The 18342-nt window shown below is 41.7% G+C and overlaps 1 protein-coding gene across 1 annotated transcript; it reads right to left on the bottom strand.

Moving 5' to 3' along the window:
• Positions 1-1427: 1427 nt before the first annotated feature.
• On the bottom strand, positions 1428-16438 carry CYP2W1 (cytochrome P450 family 2 subfamily W member 1). Its single transcript, XM_070761400.1, has 9 exons — positions 16033-16438; positions 12737-12899; positions 11675-11824; positions 10061-10218; positions 8379-8555; positions 7445-7586; positions 5621-5805; positions 3272-3413; positions 1428-2808 (listed from the first exon to the last, which is right to left on the bottom strand). The coding sequence occupies exons 1-9, from the start codon at positions 16225-16227 to the stop codon at positions 2621-2623; spliced, it is 1500 nt and encodes a 499-aa protein (XP_070617501.1). The 5' UTR covers positions 16228-16438; the 3' UTR covers positions 1428-2620.
• Between the last annotated feature and the right edge of the window lie 1904 nt (positions 16439-18342).

Genomic DNA, 18342 nt, shown 5'->3' with positions numbered 1-18342 from the left:
TCCATCAGGGTTGCTTCCTAAGTGGACGGTTTGATTTCACAGAAGTTTGATTGACTTGGAGTTATATTTAAGTGTTCCCTTTATTTTTTTCAGCAGTGTATTTTGTTGCGGTTGAAGCTAAAGTATTCATTGACCGGTAGGACAATGTGGTAGATGATTTCATGAACTACATTTAGGTCAGATCGAAGGCAACGTAGCTCTAGGTTTTCTAAGCCCGAAATTGTGTTGCGAGCAGAGGAGTGGAGGACTCTTCTTGCGAAATATTTCTGGACTCTCTCAATTGTCCAATATGCAGTGCGGGTTCCATACGGGTGAGCTGTATTTGAGGATTGGTCTGGCAAATGTTTTGCATGCTCTGGTCAGCAATTTAATATTGCCAGAGAAGAGCCTACAAAACTTTTGCCAGACCCATCCTAGACTACTGCTCATCTGTCTGGAACCCATATCACATCTCAGACATCAACACCCTTGAAAATGTCCAAAGATATTTCACCAGAAGAGCCCTTCACTCCTCCACTCGAAACAGAATTCCCTACGAAAATAGACTAACAATCCTAGGCCTAGAAAGTCTAGAACTACGGCGCCTAAAACACGATCTGAGTATTGCCCACAAGATCATATGCTGCAACATCCTACCGGTCAATGACTACTTCAGCTTCAACCGCAACAACACAAGAGCACGCAACAGATTCAAACTTAATACGAACCGCTCCAAACTTGACTGTAAAAAATATGATTTCAACAATCGAGTTATCGAAGCGTGGAACTCATTGCCGGACTCAATTGTGTCAACCCCTAACCCCCAACATTTCTCCCTTAGACTCTCCACGATTGACCTCTCCAGGTTCCTAAGAGTCCAGTAAGGGGCGTACATAAGTGCACTGGTGTGCCTTTCGTCCCCTGTCCAATTGTCTTTCCTTTCTTTCACCTATCTTATATATTCTCTTCCTTTCATATATCCTCTCCTCTAAGTTCACTTTTACCCTTTTATATATTACTACATGTCTATTTCTCTTCCTATATATTTGTGTATTGGACAAATGAATGAGTAAGTAAGTAAGTAAGTAAGTAAGTAAGTAAGTAAGTAAGTAAGTAAGTAAGTAAGTAAGTAAGTAAAAAGCTGTGTAGGATTAGGTTAACAACTCTTAGTGCTTTTTTTAGCAATGTTGTTACAATGGGCTCCAGCACTTAGGTAGGTCATTAGATATGAGAATTCCAAGGTCCTTAATAGAGGGTCATCTACAAAGTTGTCTCCTTCCAGTTTGTATTCTGTGTTCTGGTTCTTTTTGCCAGTGTCTAAGACAGAGCATTTATGGGTTGAGATTTGAAGTTGCTAGTTATCCCGTAAATAATAAATTACGTAAATAATAATTTCCTACTTGTCAAGAAATGGATGGCAATAGCGACTGGACACAAACAGCTTCACGTATTTGCAATACACTTTAATGGCAGTAATATTCATTTAGCACCCTCTCTCAATTTAATTTCAGTCTGAAAATAAAGTGCGGTCCCAAGTATTTTGCAAAGGGTAACGGAACTGTATTTGTCAATGAGGCTTAGATGCTCTAACTCGCTTGCACAGGAAAACTTCTAAATTAGTGTTAGATCTGTGTTTCCTAACCTCAGATAGTTTAAAAGGTGAGCCTTTCAATTCCCAGAATTTCCCAGTGATGGGCTCCTACAGGTATGGCCAGGTACGCAGAACCGGTAGAAAAAAAATTGATTTTTTTTCTTTTTTTTCCTTTTAGGCTCTGGGTATGTTTTTCCTATCGCAGTAAATGAAGTTGAATGTGTATAATTTTAGAAGAGCTGTGTGTGTTTGCGTGTACATACACTTTGTATAGTAGATAATGTATATTTTTGTGTGCCTGTGTGTAACACGTATGTACACACAGGGCATATATACATAGAATTAAAGATATATTTTGGATGTCCAGTCATAGCAAATAGAGAGGGAAATTGTCTCTCTTTGAGGCGAGGAGAGGCCAGGCACCCTAACCCAATCCCTCGACGTGAGTGACATCAAGTTGGCCACCTTTAAGCCAGTCACATGACCTTTAAGCCACCACCCTTGGTCACATGATCATCAAGCCACTGGTAAGCCACGCCCACAAAATAAGCCATGCCCACATTTTGGTAGTAAAACAATTTGCAGCTCTTCACTGGGCAAACCCCAGCTTGCAAAGCTGCCTGGGGAATTCTGCAAAGTTGGAGTCCCTCCCTGTTAAATTAGCCAAGAAACATAGAAACATAGAAGACTGACGGCAGAAGAAGACCTCATGGTCCATCTAGTCTGCCCTTATACGATTTCCTGTATTTTATCTTACAATGGATATATGTTTATCCCAGGCATGTTGAAATTCAGTTCCTGTGGATTGACCAACCACGTCTGCTGGAAGTTTGTTCCAAGGATCTACTACTCTTTCAGTAAAATAATATTTTCTCATGTTGCTTTTGATCTTTCCCCCAACTAACTTCAGATTGTTTAAGAAACGCTGCTGTAAGATTACCAACGTAGTTGGGAAAGAGTAGAATACTGGATTAAATCAAGAGACAGGAGTGCGGCTGGGGAATTCTGGGAGCTGAAGTCCCCACCTCTTCATGGTTGAGGAACCTGGACTTAGTTGACGGGCACAGCACAGGTGGAGTAGGAATGTGGCCTCCGGGTGAAGGCAGGCTCGGTTGTAAGCTGCAGGTCTTCTTCTCTCATGCCAGGTGAGGCTTGAAATGTGAACCTTTGCAACAACCCAACTGCGAAGATGAAGAGTTCCATCCTGGCCAGATTTTCTCCCAGGCAGTTCCTGCGACCTGCAACAAGTACCCCAAGGTCATTTTTAAAACAAGAGACAGAGAAACCTCCAAGGAAACAGTGGTTCTCCACCTGGGGGTCGAGACCCCTTTGGGGCGTCAAATGACCATTTCACAGGGGTCACCTAAGACCCTGGGGGGGAAGGCAAATTTCCCCTGGTGTTAGGAACTAAAGTTTCTATTCTGGCACCTTGGGACATATTTTTACAATCTGACCAATCAATCGTTTACAGTGGGGGTGTCCCTTTGACATTCCTGCCAATCAAGCTCCACTGGGGGGATTTGGCGCTAGACTTATGGTTGGGAGTCACCACAACATGAGGAAACTGTATTAAGGGGTCGCGGCATTAGAAAGGTGAGAACCACAAGTCTCTTCAAGTTTCCATGGTTGGCCATCCCAACCCGCCTCCTCTCTTTCCTAGACCCCCTTTGTCCTCCTCCCGTGGAGGTCTTCTTCACCCACCTATGGAGAAAGGCAGGAAGGCCTCCTTCTTCACAAAGTTCCCTTCAGCATCCAGGAAATGGTTGGGGTTAAACCTGTTGGGGGTCTCCCACTGGGTCTCGTCATAAAGCGAGGATGTCAGAGAAGGAAACACGGGCGTCCCCTGCAGCAGAAGCAAATTGAGAAATCAGATCATGAAGGAGGAGCCGACGCTTCCACCTTTTCAGGGAGGAAGGGAGAGGTTCAAGGTTGACCTCATAGCCAGAATCCTGAACCCAGATGGTCAAAGTCAACATAATATGGACTTTCATGGCGGTGGTGAAATCCAATTTTTTTTTACTATCAGTTCTTTGGGTGCAGCTTGGTGGGTGTAGCAGGGTTTTTTTTTTTTGTTGGATTGTTGAGTTGTGGGTTAACTAGGGGTTATTGTTTTAATTTGTACTTGACTTCTTTTTATTGTTAACTGTACTTTTTAATGTTATTGTAAGCCGCCCCGAGTCCTTCAGGATAGATAGATAGATAGATAGATAGATAGATAGATAGATAGATAGATAGATAGATAGACAGACAGACAGACAGACAGACAGACAGACAGACAGACAGACAGACAGAGAGTTAAAGAGAGAGAGAGAGAGAGAGAGAGAGAGAGAGAGAGAGAGAGAGAGATAGGATAGATAGAGATAAATAGATAGATAGAGAGATAGAGAGAGGAGAGAGATAGATAGATAGAGAGAGAGAGAGATAGAGAGATAGAGAGAGAGAGATAAATAGAGAGAGAGAGAGAGATAAATAGAGAGATAGATAGACAGAGAGAGAGAAATAAATAGATAGAGAGGGGGAGAGAGAGAGAGAGATAAATAGAGAGAGAAAGAGGGAGAGAGATAAATAGAGAGAGAGAGAGAGATAGGATAGATAGGTAGATAGAGATAAATAGATAGATAGAGAGATAGAGGAGAGAGATAGAGAGAGAGATATATATATAAATAAAGAGAGAGAGAGAGAGATAAATAGAGAGAGAGAGAGAGATAAATAGAGAGATAGATAGACAGAGAGAGAGAAATAAATAGATAGAGAGGGGGAGAGAGATAAATAGAGAGAGAGAGAGAGATAAATAGAGAGAGAAAGAGGGAGAGAGATAAATAGAGAGAGAGAGAGATAGGATAGATAGATAGAGATAAATAGATAGATAGAGAGATAGAGAGAGGAGAGAGATAGAGAGAGAGATAGAGAGATATAAAGAGAGAGAGAGAGAGAGATAAATAAATAGAGAGAGAGAGATAAATAGAGAGATAAATAGAGAGATAGATAGACAGAGAGAGAGAAATAAATAGATAGAGAGGGGGAGAGAGAGAAATAGAGAGAGAGAGAGAGATAAATAGAGAGAGAAAGAGGGAGAGAGATAAATAGAGAGAGAGAGAGATAGGATAGATAGATAGAGATAAATAGATAGATAGAGAGATAGAGAGAGGAGAGAGATAGAGAGAGAGATAGAGAGATATAAAGAGAGAGAGAGATAAATAAATAGAGAGAGAGAGATAAATAGAGAGATAAATAGAGAGATAGATAGACAGAGAGAGAGAAATAAATAGATAGAGAGAGAGGGGGAGAGAGATAAATAGAGAGAGAGAGATAAATAGAGAGAGAAAGAGGGAGAGAGATAAATAGAGAGAGAGAGAGAGAGATAGGATAGATAGATAGAGATAAATAGATAGATAGAGAGATAGAGAGAGGAGAGAGATAGAGAGAGAGATAGAGAGATATAAATAGAGAGAGAGAGAGAGATAAATAGAGAGAGAGATAAATAGAGAGAGAGATAAATAGAGAGATAGATAGACAGAGAGAGAGAAATAAATAGATAGACAGAGAGGGGGAGAGAGATAAATAGAGAGAGAGAGAGAGAGAGATAGAAAGAAATAAAGAGAGAGAGAGGGAGAGATTAGATAGATAGATAGAGAAATAAATAGAAAGAGATAAATAGAGAGAGAGGGAGTGAGTGAGATAGATAGATAGATAGATAGAGATAAAGAGAGAGAGGGGGGATAAATAAATAAAGAGAGAGAGATAGAGATAGAGATAACAAAATAAAATAGCCACTCTGAGTCCCACTGGGATTGGGCGGCATGGAAATGAAATTAAATTAAATTAAATTACATTTACTGCAGAATCCCCCTTCCCTCCCCACTCTGGGTCCAGCCAGAGGTGGTATTTGCTGGTTCTCTGAACTACTCAAGATTTCCACTACTGGTTCTCCAGAACGTGTCAGAACCTACTGGATTTCGCCCCTGCTTCATGGACCCCCCACCCCCCCATTCTCCACAAAGCTCCCACCACCACCACTTGGGATGCTGAGCGCCCCCTCCCAGGTCCTACCTTTGGAATAAAGTAGCCTCGGAAGTGGGTGTCCACGGTGGTGCAGCGTGGGAAATGTTGCACGATCGAAGCAAACCGCTGGACCTCATGAATCACGGCGTTGGTGAAGGGCATCCGCTTCCTGTCTTCGTAGAGTGGCAGGCGTTCTGATCCAAGGACTCCCTGGATTTCCTGTTGGGCCTTCCCTGCAGGGGGAGCGGTCGAAAAGTCAAGGCCAGGAAGCTAAAGTTGTGTTCTTTGACCTGCTCTTCAACTGCAGAAATCTCAAGGAGATCAAGCTAATAACCACCATCTAAACTTTAATAATAACAACAACAACAACAACAACAACAACAGAGTTGGAAGGGACCTTGGAGGTCTTCTAGTCCAACCCCCTGCTTAGGCAGGAAACCTTACACTACTTCAGACAGATGGTTATCCAACATCTGCTTAAAAACTTCCAGTGTTGGAGCATTCACAACTTCTGGAGGCAAGAGGTTCCACTGATTAATTGTTCTAACTATCAGGAAATTTCTCCTTAGTTCTAAGTTGCTTCTCTCCTTGTTTAACTTCCATCCATTGCTTCCTGTTCTCCCTCAGGTGCTTTGGAGGATAGGTTGACTCCTGAGATATTGGAAGACTGCTATCATGTCTCCCCTGGTTCTTCTTTTCATTAAACCAGATATACCCAGTTCCTGCAACCGTTCTTCATATGTGTTAGCCTCATGTCCCCAAATCATCTTTGTTGCTCTTTTCTGCACTTGTTCTAGAATCTCAACATCCTTTTTGCATCCTGGTGACCAAAACTGAATGCAATATTCCAAGTGTGGCCTTATAAAGTGGAATTAACCCTTCACGTGATCTTGATTCTCTTCCTCTGTTGATGCAGCCTAGAACTGTGTTGGCTTTTTTGGCAGCTGCTGCACACGGCTGGCTCCTATTTAAATGGCCGTCCACTAGGACTCCAAGACCCCTCTCACAGTTGCTACTGTTGAGCAATGCACCACATATAGTGTACCTGTGCATTTTGTTTTTCATGCCTAAATGCAGATCATGACTTTTTCACCCTTGAATATGTAAATATTCAAGTTCCTTTGGAGGAGAAGTAGGCAAAGTGGGCTCTTCTGTGTCGTGTGGACTTCAACTCCTAGAATTCCTGAGCTAGCATGATTGGCGCAGGAATTCTGGAAGTTAAAGTCCATAAGTCAGTGTTTTTCAACCAGTGTGCCGCTGCACACTAGTGTGCCGCGAGAAATGGTCAGGTGTGCCGTGAAGCGAAGCTCAGAGGGGGGAAGGAGGGAGAGAGAAAGACATAGAGGGAGGGAAGGAGGGAGAGAGAAAGAAAGCAAAAAAGAGAGGGAAGAAGGAAGAGAGAAAGAAAGAGGGATGGAGAGAGAAATAGAGCGAAAGGGAGGAAGAGAGAGATTTTTTTTGTCCAAACTTTTTTTAGCTCCCCCCCCCTTAATGTTCCCCAGGTTTTTGTAAATGTGAATAATGTGCCGTGGCTCAAAAAAGGTTGGGAAACACTGCCATAAGTCATAGAAGAGCCCACTTTGCCTACCTCTGCTTTGGAGGGACTTAACTGCCACCTCTGCTTTTCCTGATCCAGGTGAGGGACTCTGTGGCCCTTGACTCATTTAGAACTGTTGCTGGGGACTTGGAGTTGCAATTTTTCTCCTGGGGGCCACTGACCGACGGCGTGGGAGGGGAAGCCACGTGGCTTGAAGGTAGATAACAGCGGGAGGGGTAAACCTGGCTCAAGGGCCGCTTCTAAGTGACCTACGACTTGTGGGGAATCACCCCCACCCCCCAATTCAGTCTTTGCAAAAGGGAATTCCACCTTACTCTGTATCTCTGGGTATTTCATCATCATCAGAATGGTCCACTGCAGAGTGGTGGCCGTGGTCTCCGTCCCAGCCATGACCAGGTCAAGAACAGAGGCCATGACGTTGCGGTTGTCAAATACGTTCTTCTTGCCATTCGCTCCCTTAAACAAACAAGAGGCAAAACCCGGGTCTGATGAAACCAAAGACTGGCAAGGGAGATTGCTGCGCGTGTGTGTGAGAGAGAGAGGGAGGGAGAAAGAAAGAGAGAGAGAAAAGGAGAGAAATAAAGAGAAAGAGAGAGAAATAAAGAGAAACAGAAACAGAAAAACAGAGAAAGAGAGAGCGAGAGAGAATGTGGACTGGCAAGGCAGATTGATGCATGTACGTGAGAGAGAGTGAGAGAAACAAAAAGAGAGAAAGAAAGGAGAGAAAGAGAGTGAAAGACTGAGAGAAAGAGAAAAAGGAGAGAAAGAGGGAGAGAGAAACAAAGAAAGAGAGAGGGAAACAGGAGAAAGAGAGAAAGAGAAAAGGAAACAGAGAGAGAGAGAGAATGTGGACTGGGAAGGCAGATTGGCGCATGTATGTGTGCGTTTTGAGAGAGAAAGAGAGAGAAACAAAAAGCGAGAAAGAAAGGAAAAAGAGAGAAAGAAAGAAAGAAAGAAAGAAAGAAAAGGAGATAAAGAGAGAGAGAAACAAAGAAACAAAGAAAGAGAGAAACAAAGAAAAATAAAAAATGAGAGAAAGAGCGAGAAAGAGAGGAAGAGAAAAGGAGAGATAGAGAGAAAGAAAGAGAGGGAGAGAGAAAAATGAGAACAAGAAAGAAGAATTGTAATCCTATACACCTCAGGAATACTGATATGGAAAATTGTTTTAGGACACGGTTATGTTTTCTGGGATTTCCCAACCGAGGAGAGAAAGAGGCCCAAGTCAGCCCAGCCTGGGGGACTCCCCACCTCTTGTTGCTGCTTGAACAGCATGGTGTCGATGTAGCTCTGCAGCTGGTTCCGGCTGAGCGTCTCCTTGCTGGCTTGCATGTATTTCTCGATGATGACCTGGGTTTCCTCGACCCTTTTCAGGATGGCCTTATGGGGTTTGAGAAGGAATCCCAGGAACGGATAGACGTTATACAGCTGGAAAGGAACAAACAAGTCAAGGCAAAACCTACACACGAGAACAACGTTGCAGTGATGGTGTCGCTCTGGTGCCCTTTCGTTCAAGGGGGGCCTAAATTTCTTGGAGTCAGTGTTTTTAGGGGTCTCGTTTTTAGGTTTGTGCAGAAACTGGGGGGGCTTCAGAGCTTCAACTGTGGAAATCCTTTTCTATGGAAAGGCTCAAATTTTAAGTCAACATTTTCAAGGTGCGAAGAGCAACTATTTCTCCTTCTTTTTCTCTCTCTCCTTTAAAAAACACCAAATAATTTTTTGCTTTTAGGGGGAGCTACTGCCTTTTTCCAAACAGGATCCATAAATGCAAATTTGAAAAAAAGAAAATTATTTATTTATTTATTTATTTATTTTGTCCAATACACAATACACATTGAAGAGAATAGACAAGTAGTAATATATAGAAACATAGAAGACTGACGGCAGAAAAAGACCTCATGATCCATCTAGTCTGCCCTTAGACTATTTCCTGTATTTTATCTTAGGATGGATCTGTGTTTATCCCAGGCATGTTTAAATTCAGTTACTGTGGATTGACCAACCACGTCTGCTGGAAGTTTGTTCCGAGGATCTACTACTCTTTCAGTAAAATAATATTTTCTCATGTTGTTTTTGATCTTTCCCCCAACTAACTTCAGATTGTGTCCCCTTGTTCTTGGGTTCACTTTCCTATTGAAAACACTTTCCCCCTGGACCTCATTTAACCCTTTAACATATTTAAATGTTTTGATCATGTCCCCCCTTTTCCTTCTGTCCTCCAGACTCTACAGATGGAGTTCATTAAGTCTTTCCTGATACGTTTTATGCTTAAGACCTTCCACCATTCTTGTAGCCCGTCTTTGGACCTGTTCAATGTTATCCATATCTTTTTGTAGGTGAGGTCTCCGGAACTGAACACAAAGAAAAGGATAGGAGAAAAGATATAAAAATAGAGGAGAAGATATATGAAAGGAAGAAAAGATAAAGGAGATAAAGGAGAGACAAGTTATGTATGGTATGTTTGTATGTGTGTTTGGTTTTTATAATAAGGGTTTTTAGTTGTTTTATTAAATTGGATTGTTACATGTTGTTTTTTATCATTGTTGTTAGCCACCCCGAGGCTGCGGAAAGGGGCGGCATACAAATCCAATAGATAATAATAATAATAATAATAATAATAAAATAATAATAAATAATAATTGGACAGGGGACAGAAGGCACATTAATACATAAGTATAATACACAGACCAATATTTAGCACACAGCAATATTATAGTCACACAGACAAAACTCTAAAAATAACGCAAATGACCAGTTCTGTCTACAAGGAGTTTAAATCCTTCCGTTCCCCACCATCCAGTCAGTGCTGAAGAAGGTTCTTGGATGGGAAGCAAAAAACCCAAAAGTCCAGTCTGCCTCTTGAAAAAGCCCCTTTGGACCCCTCTGAATGCTCTTTGCTCTTTTGCTAGGAAAAACAAGGAAGGCCACCTTACATGTAAGGCTGGATCGCCCAGAAGACTCATGACGTCATAAATGAGTCTTAAGAGGGTGGTGAAAGTTGGGTCGGCGTAGTCAAACCTGTCTCCAAAGAGGATGGTGAAGGTGATATTGGTTGGAGCTTCGGAGAAGGTCTTCAATGGAAAAGGCTCACCTTAAAAAAAGAAAGAAAGAAGAAGAATTGACCCTCCTCTTGATTCCGGCCTCGATAAGATACGAATTGGGTTGTATGATATTGTGTGATTGCATGAATGAGATTTAATAACATATTTAATATTATTGTCATTGCTGCTTATTAATTGCATATCTTGTTTATTGTTTTTATTGTTGCAAGAGTCCTTCAAGAATGGGTGGCATACAAATTTATTTAATCAAATAGATAGATAGATAGATAGATAGATAGATAGATAGATAGATAGATAGATAGTTAGATTATGATAGATAGACAGACAGACAGAATAGGATAGGATAGAATAGAATAGGATGGAATAGGATAGGGTGTTCTGTCTGGGTTTTCCCAGACCTCAACACCAACTGAAAAAACAGCCAGACACTCTGGTAAAAGCCAAAAGTATTTTATAGCTGGAAAAAATAAGCACAAAGGAAAACCTGTCTTCACAACAGACAGGCTATAATACGTTACAGCAGGGTCCTGATGTCCAGTCAATACCACAAGCTTCTTGCTGGCACCCCCCCCCCAAGGTTTCAATAGTCCAAGGCACAAACCAGGATTGTAAGCCACCAAAGTTCACAGACAGGTCTCACGAATCTCCAAGATAAAACTCCACAAGCCAGGAAGGGTGGGTCCGCCTTTTATCCTTTCCCAAGAGCACCACACCCAAACCCAGCTGTGACCTCTAATGCTGGAAATACTTAGCCAATTGAGTCCGTCTCTGATTAGCTCTCCTTTGTCGCATATCTATGATGTCTTGAGCATTTTCCCCTAAGGAATCCAGGCTGCTTGCTGGGGAGAGCTCCCCCTGGTGGGACTCTGGCTGTCCTTCTTCTTCAGCCTGGGATTCCTCTTCCTCGTCAGTCTGCACCTCCTGTTCCTCAGCCTCTCCCTCTGAGCTGGAAACCGACAGAAGGTCAGCCATTCCCGGAGGGGTCCCAGACTGAACCACAACATAGGGTAGAATAGAAAATAGAATAGAGAATAGAATAGAACAGAACAGAACAGAATAGAATTCTTTATTGGCCAAGTGTGATTGGACACACAAGGAATTTGTCTTTGGTGCAGATGCTCTCACTGTATATAAAAGAAAAAGATCCGTTTTTCAAGAATCAAGAGGTCCAACACTTAATGATTGTTATAGGGGTCAAATAAGCAATGAGGAAACAATCAATATTAATAAAAATATTAAGGATACAAGCAACAAGTTGCAGTCATGCAGTCATAAGTGGGAGGAAATAGATAAATAGATGATAAATATATAAATAAATAAATAGATAAATAGATGATAAATACATCAAATAGATAAATGCATTGGCATCTTTCAGTCTCGAAAGACCATGGTATCATAAATAGATAAATAGATAAACAGGATGATTTGAAGAGCAGAGGGAAGATATACAAGACCCCACAATGAAGAACAGAAGCCGTGTCTCACCCTTAAAGGAGCCGACCCTCTCGATCAGGAAATTGAGCTCTTCGAGGATCTTTCCTTCGATCAGTGAGTTGCCCATCCCGAGATCTCGCATCATGGTCAAGGTGAACCGACGCGTGTCCTTCCACAGGTCTCCAACGGAGAAGAACACACCTGAGGAACACAGGCCCTTCATTCATCCCCCATCAAAGGAGGACCGTAGGTCATAGAATTCCCTCAAAGGTCTCCTATCATTGGTCAGCCTTATTCCTCTCCTTACTAGCTCCATGGAGCAGAGAAGAAACGGCAACGTAGCTGACCAGAAATCAGAGCCGGTCTGACAGCAGAAACCTCTCAATGATAGATGGAACCAAGAGTGGTGGCCTCAAGGGAAATGACCACGAAAAGGCTGTCAATGCAGGGTCCTCTCCAGCCCAACTCCTCCGGTTCAGGAGCCGTCTTGGATGACCAACTTGTCTTATCTCCCCTGCCTTGAAGGTAAGATCAAATATGTATGTATGTTGTGTATTGTGTCTCTATAGATTTTCAAGGCTGGCAAGAACTAAAGGGTGTTTAGTTGCAGTGTTTGAAAAAATGTAAGACTGTGTCTTATTTTCAGGAAAACATGGTACCTACCTATCTACTGTCACACTGAGAATTGCCAGCCAACAGAGACATTCAGTAGTTAAAGAGTTAATGTGTGTTTTCCCCTCTGATCACCCCCCCTCTTACATCACTCCCACAATTCATATCTTTCCTACATGTCGCATCCGCCTGCCTACGTAAGCAGGCACATTCCAATCTATATTCTCTTCTGTGTTCAGCCATGTTACAGCTACTTGATAAGTGCCGCTCTTGGCACTCTATTTTATTTTCTGTTTATTAAATAAAGTTTTGTTTTGTTCTATTATGTAATTCATATCCATCCATCCATCCGTCAATCATGTAATCTCTTTCTGTCTCTGTCTGTCTGTCAAAGCCTAAAGAGGGAGCATTCTGATTCGGCCACCTCCCCCTACTTTCCTTCAGTTGCATCTGTTGGAAGGTTGGACCCCAAAGACCTTATTTATTCCCAAGCAGGCTTACCGTTCCCGTGTTGGATCTGTGAGAATATGGGGATGGGAGGCCTGTCGATAAACTCATTCCCCTTGCTCAGGAGGGCCTCTTTCACCGCCTCGTAGCCAACCAGCACCACAATCTTCTGTAACCCCAAATGGAAGGTGAAGACCGGGCCATAGGTTTTGGAGAGCTGGAGGAGGAAGTGGAAGAAAAAGGGTTGAAGAGCCCTCACCTACTGTGGCTGAGCATTGGAAGCCTGTGAGGAATCGAATAGCCTAACAAAGGTGATGAAAAGTCATAAGTTTCCAAGACTGAAAAATTTGGTTAGTTGGAAAAGAGGCTACCAAACTCCTAAAGATAACAACAACAACAACAATTGGAAGGGACTTTGGAGTCTTCTAGTCCAGTGTTTTTCAACCAGTGTGCCATGGCACACCAGTGTGCCGCGAGACATGGTCAGGTGTGCCGCGAAGCTCAGAGAGAGAGAGAGAAAACAAGAGAGAGAGAAAGAAAGAGAAAGAGCAAGAGAGAGAGAAAGCAAGCAAGAGAGAAAGAAAACAAGAAAGGGAAAGAAAATGAGAGAAAGAAAGCAAAAGAGAGCAAGAGAGAGAAAGAAAGAAAGCAAGAGAGAGAAAGAGAAAGAAAGAGCAAGAGAGAGAGAAAGCAAGCAAGAGAGAAAGAAAACAAGAAAGGGAAAGAAAATGAGAGAAAGCAAAAGAGAGAAAGAGAGAGAAAGAAAGAAAACAAGAGAGAGAGAAAGAAAGAGCAAGAAAGAGCAAGAGAGAGAGAAAGCAAGCAAGAGAGAAAGAAAACAAGAAAGGGAAAGAAAATGAGAGAAAGAAAGCAAAAGAGAGCAAGAGAGAGAAAGAAAGAAAGCAAGAGAGAGAGAGAAAGAGAAAGAAAGAGCAAGAGAGAGAGAAAGCAAGCAAGAAAGAAAACAAGAAAGGGAAAGAAAATGAGAGAAAGAAAGCAAAAGAGAGCAAGAGAGAGAAAGAAAGAAAACAAGAGAGAGAGAAAGAAAGAGAAAGAAAGAGCAAGAGAGAGAGAAAGCAAGCAAGAGAGAAAGAAAACAAGAAAGGGAAAGAAAATGAGAGAAAGAAAGCAAAAGAGAGCAAGAGAGAGAAAGAAAGAAAACAAGAGAGAGAGAAAGAAAGAGAAAGAAAGAGCAAGAGAGAGAGAAAGCAAGCAAGAAAGAAAACAAGAAAGGGAAAGAAAATGAGAGAAAGAAAGCAAAAGAGAGCAAGAGAGAGAAAGAAAGAAAACAAGAGAGAGAGAAAGAAAGAGAAAGAAAGAGCAAGAGAGAGAGAAAGCAAGCAAGAGAGAAAGAAAACAAGAAAGGGAAAGAAAATGAGAGAAAGAAAGCAAAAGAGAGCAAGAGAGAGAAAGAAAGAAAGCAAGAGAGAGAGAGAGAAAGAGAGGGAGGGAAGGTGGGAGAAAGACATAGAGGGAGGTAGGGAGGGAGAGAGAGAGAGCAAAAAAGAGGAAAGAAGGAAGAGAGAAAGAGGGATGGAGAGAGAGAGAAAAAAAAGAGGAAGAGAAAGAGGGAGGGAGAAATAGAGCGAAAGGGAGATTTTTTTTGTCCAAAGTTTTTTTAGCCACCCCCCCGCCCCCACTCAATGTGCCCCACTGTTTTGTAAATGTAAAAAATGTGCCGCGGCTCAAAAAAGGTTGAAAATCACTGTTCTAGTCGAGCCCTCTGCACAAGCAGGAAATTCTATACCATTTCAGACAATTCTCTTCTTAAAAACTTCCAGTGTTGGGGCATTCACAACTTCTGGAGGCATCTTCTGTTTCACTGATCAACCGTTCTGACTGTCAGGAAATTCCTCCTTAGTTCTAAATTGCTTCTCTCCTTATTTAGTTTCCACCCATTGCTTCTTGTTCTACCCTCAGGTGCTTTGGAGAAGAGTTTGATTCCTTCTTTGGGGCAACCCCTGAGATGTTGGAAGACTGCTATCATGTCTCCCCATGTCCTTCTCAAGAAAACATGCAGGGTTCCCTCGATTTTCGTGGGTTCGAACTTCGCGAAAACTCTATACCACGGTTTTTCAAAAATATTAATTAAAAAATACTTTGCGGTTTTTTCCCCCTGTAAGAAGGTTTTTCCCACCCAATGACGTCATGTGTCATTGCCAAACTTTGAATAAATATTTTTTTTAATAAACTTTAATAAATAAACATGGTGAGTAATAACCTAAATGGTTGCTAAGGGAATGGGAAATTGCAATTTAGGGCTTTAAAGTGTTAAGGGAAGGCTTGTGATACTGTTCATAGCCAAAAATAGTGTATTTACTTCCGCATCTCTACTTCGCGGAAATTCGACTTTCGTGGGCAGTCTCGGAACGTATCCCCCGCGGAAATCGAGGGAACACTGTACCTTTAATTTTCAATACAGTAGAATAATTCATATCTGTTTCCTTTTGGTAGACATCTCATGCTACCTCCTTTTAATTTTATAACCTGGATTACAAAAAAAAAATATTCCCCCATTTTCTTATTCAAATTTAAGGTGCTGTTAACTGGTACATTTTTATAGGCCACTTTCTCTTATCTAACAAATTTAGGCCAAGGTGCTTCAATCATTTCCATGTATCCTCACTTACCTTATATACATTTCTTAACCCTTATTTATTCTTAATTGCCCTTTAAGAAGAAAAAAACAAATACTGTATACTTATCTTCAAACATTAAGACTCAATTTATTTCAACCATTTCATGCCTTATATCTAATCATAACAATACAGGAGAAAAAACTAAATAGTAATATTTTCAATTCTAATAAGCAGAATTGATTATATGAAGTAAGCATGATATAGAATAGCAGCCAAAGGACAACTCTACCTACACATACAGAGTTAATTTATCCCCAGGCCAATATGAATATAACAGTTTAAATCAATCCAAAATATACTGCTTAAAAAAATAAAGGAAACACTTAAACAACACAACACAACTCCAAGTCAATCAAACTTCTGTGAAATTGAACTGTCCACTTAGGAAGCAACACTGATGGACAATCAATTTCACATGCTGTTGTGCACATTCAACTTTGTACAGAACAAAGTATTCCAGGAGAATATTTCATTTATTCATTCAGATCTAGGATGTGATATTTGAGTGTTCCCTTTATTTTTTTGAGCAGTGTATGTTTAAATAGGACCTAAACCAAAGTAAACCAACCCCATAATTTAAATCAAACCAAGGTCTATCTATACTGTTACATCTCCATAACTTTACTTCTCAACCTGCAAAGTCTGAGATGACCATACAGGTCATTCCTGCTGAAAACAGAAGGTTTTACCAACCACCCCTTTTCTCCTTACCTTCATAAATGAGACATCTTGCCTTTTGATATTTATCAAATGCAAATTGCCAATGATAGGGAGTGGGGTAGGTCCTGGGGGCATACGTCCAGATGACTTGTCAAGATTGCTCAAAAACAGACTTGCTAATAGTAGGAGCAAAATCAAAGAGAAAATGATGGTTGGGTTGAGGAGGAAGGGTATCCAAGGAGCCATGGTGACTGTAGCTTTGGAGATGAAGAGTAGGGACAGGCTCTGATGGAGCAAGTTTCGAAAAAGCGTTTTTATTTGGTAAGAAACCGACTTGGCAGTTATTCAGAGAATTTGTGACATGGCCCAGACCAAAGTTCCAGCCCTCTTCTCAAACCACCCCCCAGATGCTTGGCTGTTGCAATTTGACACTCAAAGTGTCAAAATCCCCTTGATCACTTCAAGATGGAAATCATGTAATTTAATCAGAGAGGCCTCCACCATTCCCAAGGCTCGGTCAAAGTCTGGACAACCCATAAGCCAAATCTGGTCAGGATCCAATGCATTTTTTTTTTTTTACAATGTGAGTTTTCACCACTTACTTGAGCCAACAAATGTATTGATTTAAGGCACATTTCATCTTCAATTGGCATTCAAAGCAGAATTCGGAGAATTTGTTTCATCTTAAACAGAACAGGGGTAATCTGTCAAAAATAGGACATTTGGCCAAGGGAACAGGAGAGTATTAGAAAGGTGAAATCCTTTCAAATCCAATGCAGGTTGGCCAGAATACAGAATGTCACAAAATGCTGGACTTTTGTAACTCCTGGAAGCAATAATTGGTGGAGTGACAAGGAAGTTGGAGGATCTTACATAATAGATACAGGGAGGTGGACAAAAACATGGAAACACTTGACTTTTTGGCATCATAATGTTTGAACATGTTCAAATCGATCCAAACTTGACATATTTTAATTTTTAAAAAAATTCTGTTATTTGATATGTTTTTTTAGACTACCTTTTTTTTGTACAGAAATTTAAGGAAATTGGTTGTAACCTTCTAGAAATGGCAGAGCTCTCAGACTTTCAAAGAGGCCAAATTGTTGGTACTCAAATGGCAGGCGCTAGTGTAACAGAAAGTGCCCGAATGTTTGGCGTTTCCAGAGGTCATGTCTCAAAACTCATAACTGCTTTTGAAAGAGAAGGGAAAACGTCCTTAGCCAAGCACAGGCCTGGTTGAAAGTTGAAGTTGTCTGAGAGAGACCGTTGGACTCTAAAGCGAATGGTTAGAGCGGATCGCAAGACCACAGCTCCTAAAATCACTGCAGAGCTCAATAGACACGTACAGGACCCAGTTTCCACCAAAACTGTTCGAAGGGAGCTTCACAAATCTGGATTCCACGGAAGAGCTGCAAGGTGTTTCCATTTTTCTGTCCATCCCCTGTACTTATCTGAGGAGGCCTCCTCAGATAAGAAGACCCTCATGGCTTCCTCTCTTCTCTTCCTTTCTCTTTTTTTTTGGAACAATTTTCATTGCGGGAAACCTAACTGACATTACACTACATTTTTTGACTTCTATGCCACCCAATCCCGAAGGAGTCAGGGCGGCTTGCAACAAAATACAAGACAATAAAGAGAAGTCAAATATAAAAACTGAGTTTTAAAACCATTAATTAAAAACCCTAATAAACACAATAAACTAACCCAACATGCGTACTAAACATTCATACAATTTGGCCATTATTGTTGGTTCATGGCCCCCAGGCCTGTCGGCAAAGCCAGGTCTTCATGGCCTTACAGGAGGCCAATAGGGTGGGAGCATTATGGACATCAGGGGGGAGTCGATTCCATAGAGCCGGGGCGGCCACAGAGAAGGCCCTTCCCTACAGTCCCGCCAGCTTGCATGGAGATATAAATCCATCCAATCAATCAATCAATCAATCAATCAATCAATCAATCACCATCACCTTCTCTCTATTCCTTGGGCAGAATCAGTGATGGGTTGCTCCTGATTTGACTCTTGCGGAAGGCGATGAGGGTGGGGGCAGTGCGAATCTCCAAAGGGAGCTGATTCCAGAGGGCTGGGGGGCCCTCACAGAGAAGGCCCTTCCCCAAGGTCAGGAGTAGGCAAAATTGACTCTTCTATGACACGGGAGTTCAACTCCCAGAATTCCTGAGCTTGCATGATTGGCTCAGGAATTCTCGGAGTTGAAGTCCACAAGTCATAGAAGAGCCAACTTTGCCTATAGACATTGTCTAGCAGTTGACGGGACCCGGAGAAGACCCACTCTTTGGTTCCTAACTGGTCGCTGGGCTTCGTACGGCAGAAGGCGGTCCCGCAAGTAATATCTAAGGCTTTAA

Source organism: Erythrolamprus reginae, chromosome 9 (genome assembly GCF_031021105.1).
Source record: "Erythrolamprus reginae isolate rEryReg1 chromosome 9, rEryReg1.hap1, whole genome shotgun sequence".
Lineage (NCBI taxonomy): Eukaryota > Metazoa > Chordata > Lepidosauria > Squamata > Dipsadidae > Erythrolamprus > Erythrolamprus reginae.
This window is presented reverse-complemented; position numbering and strand designations above follow the sequence as displayed.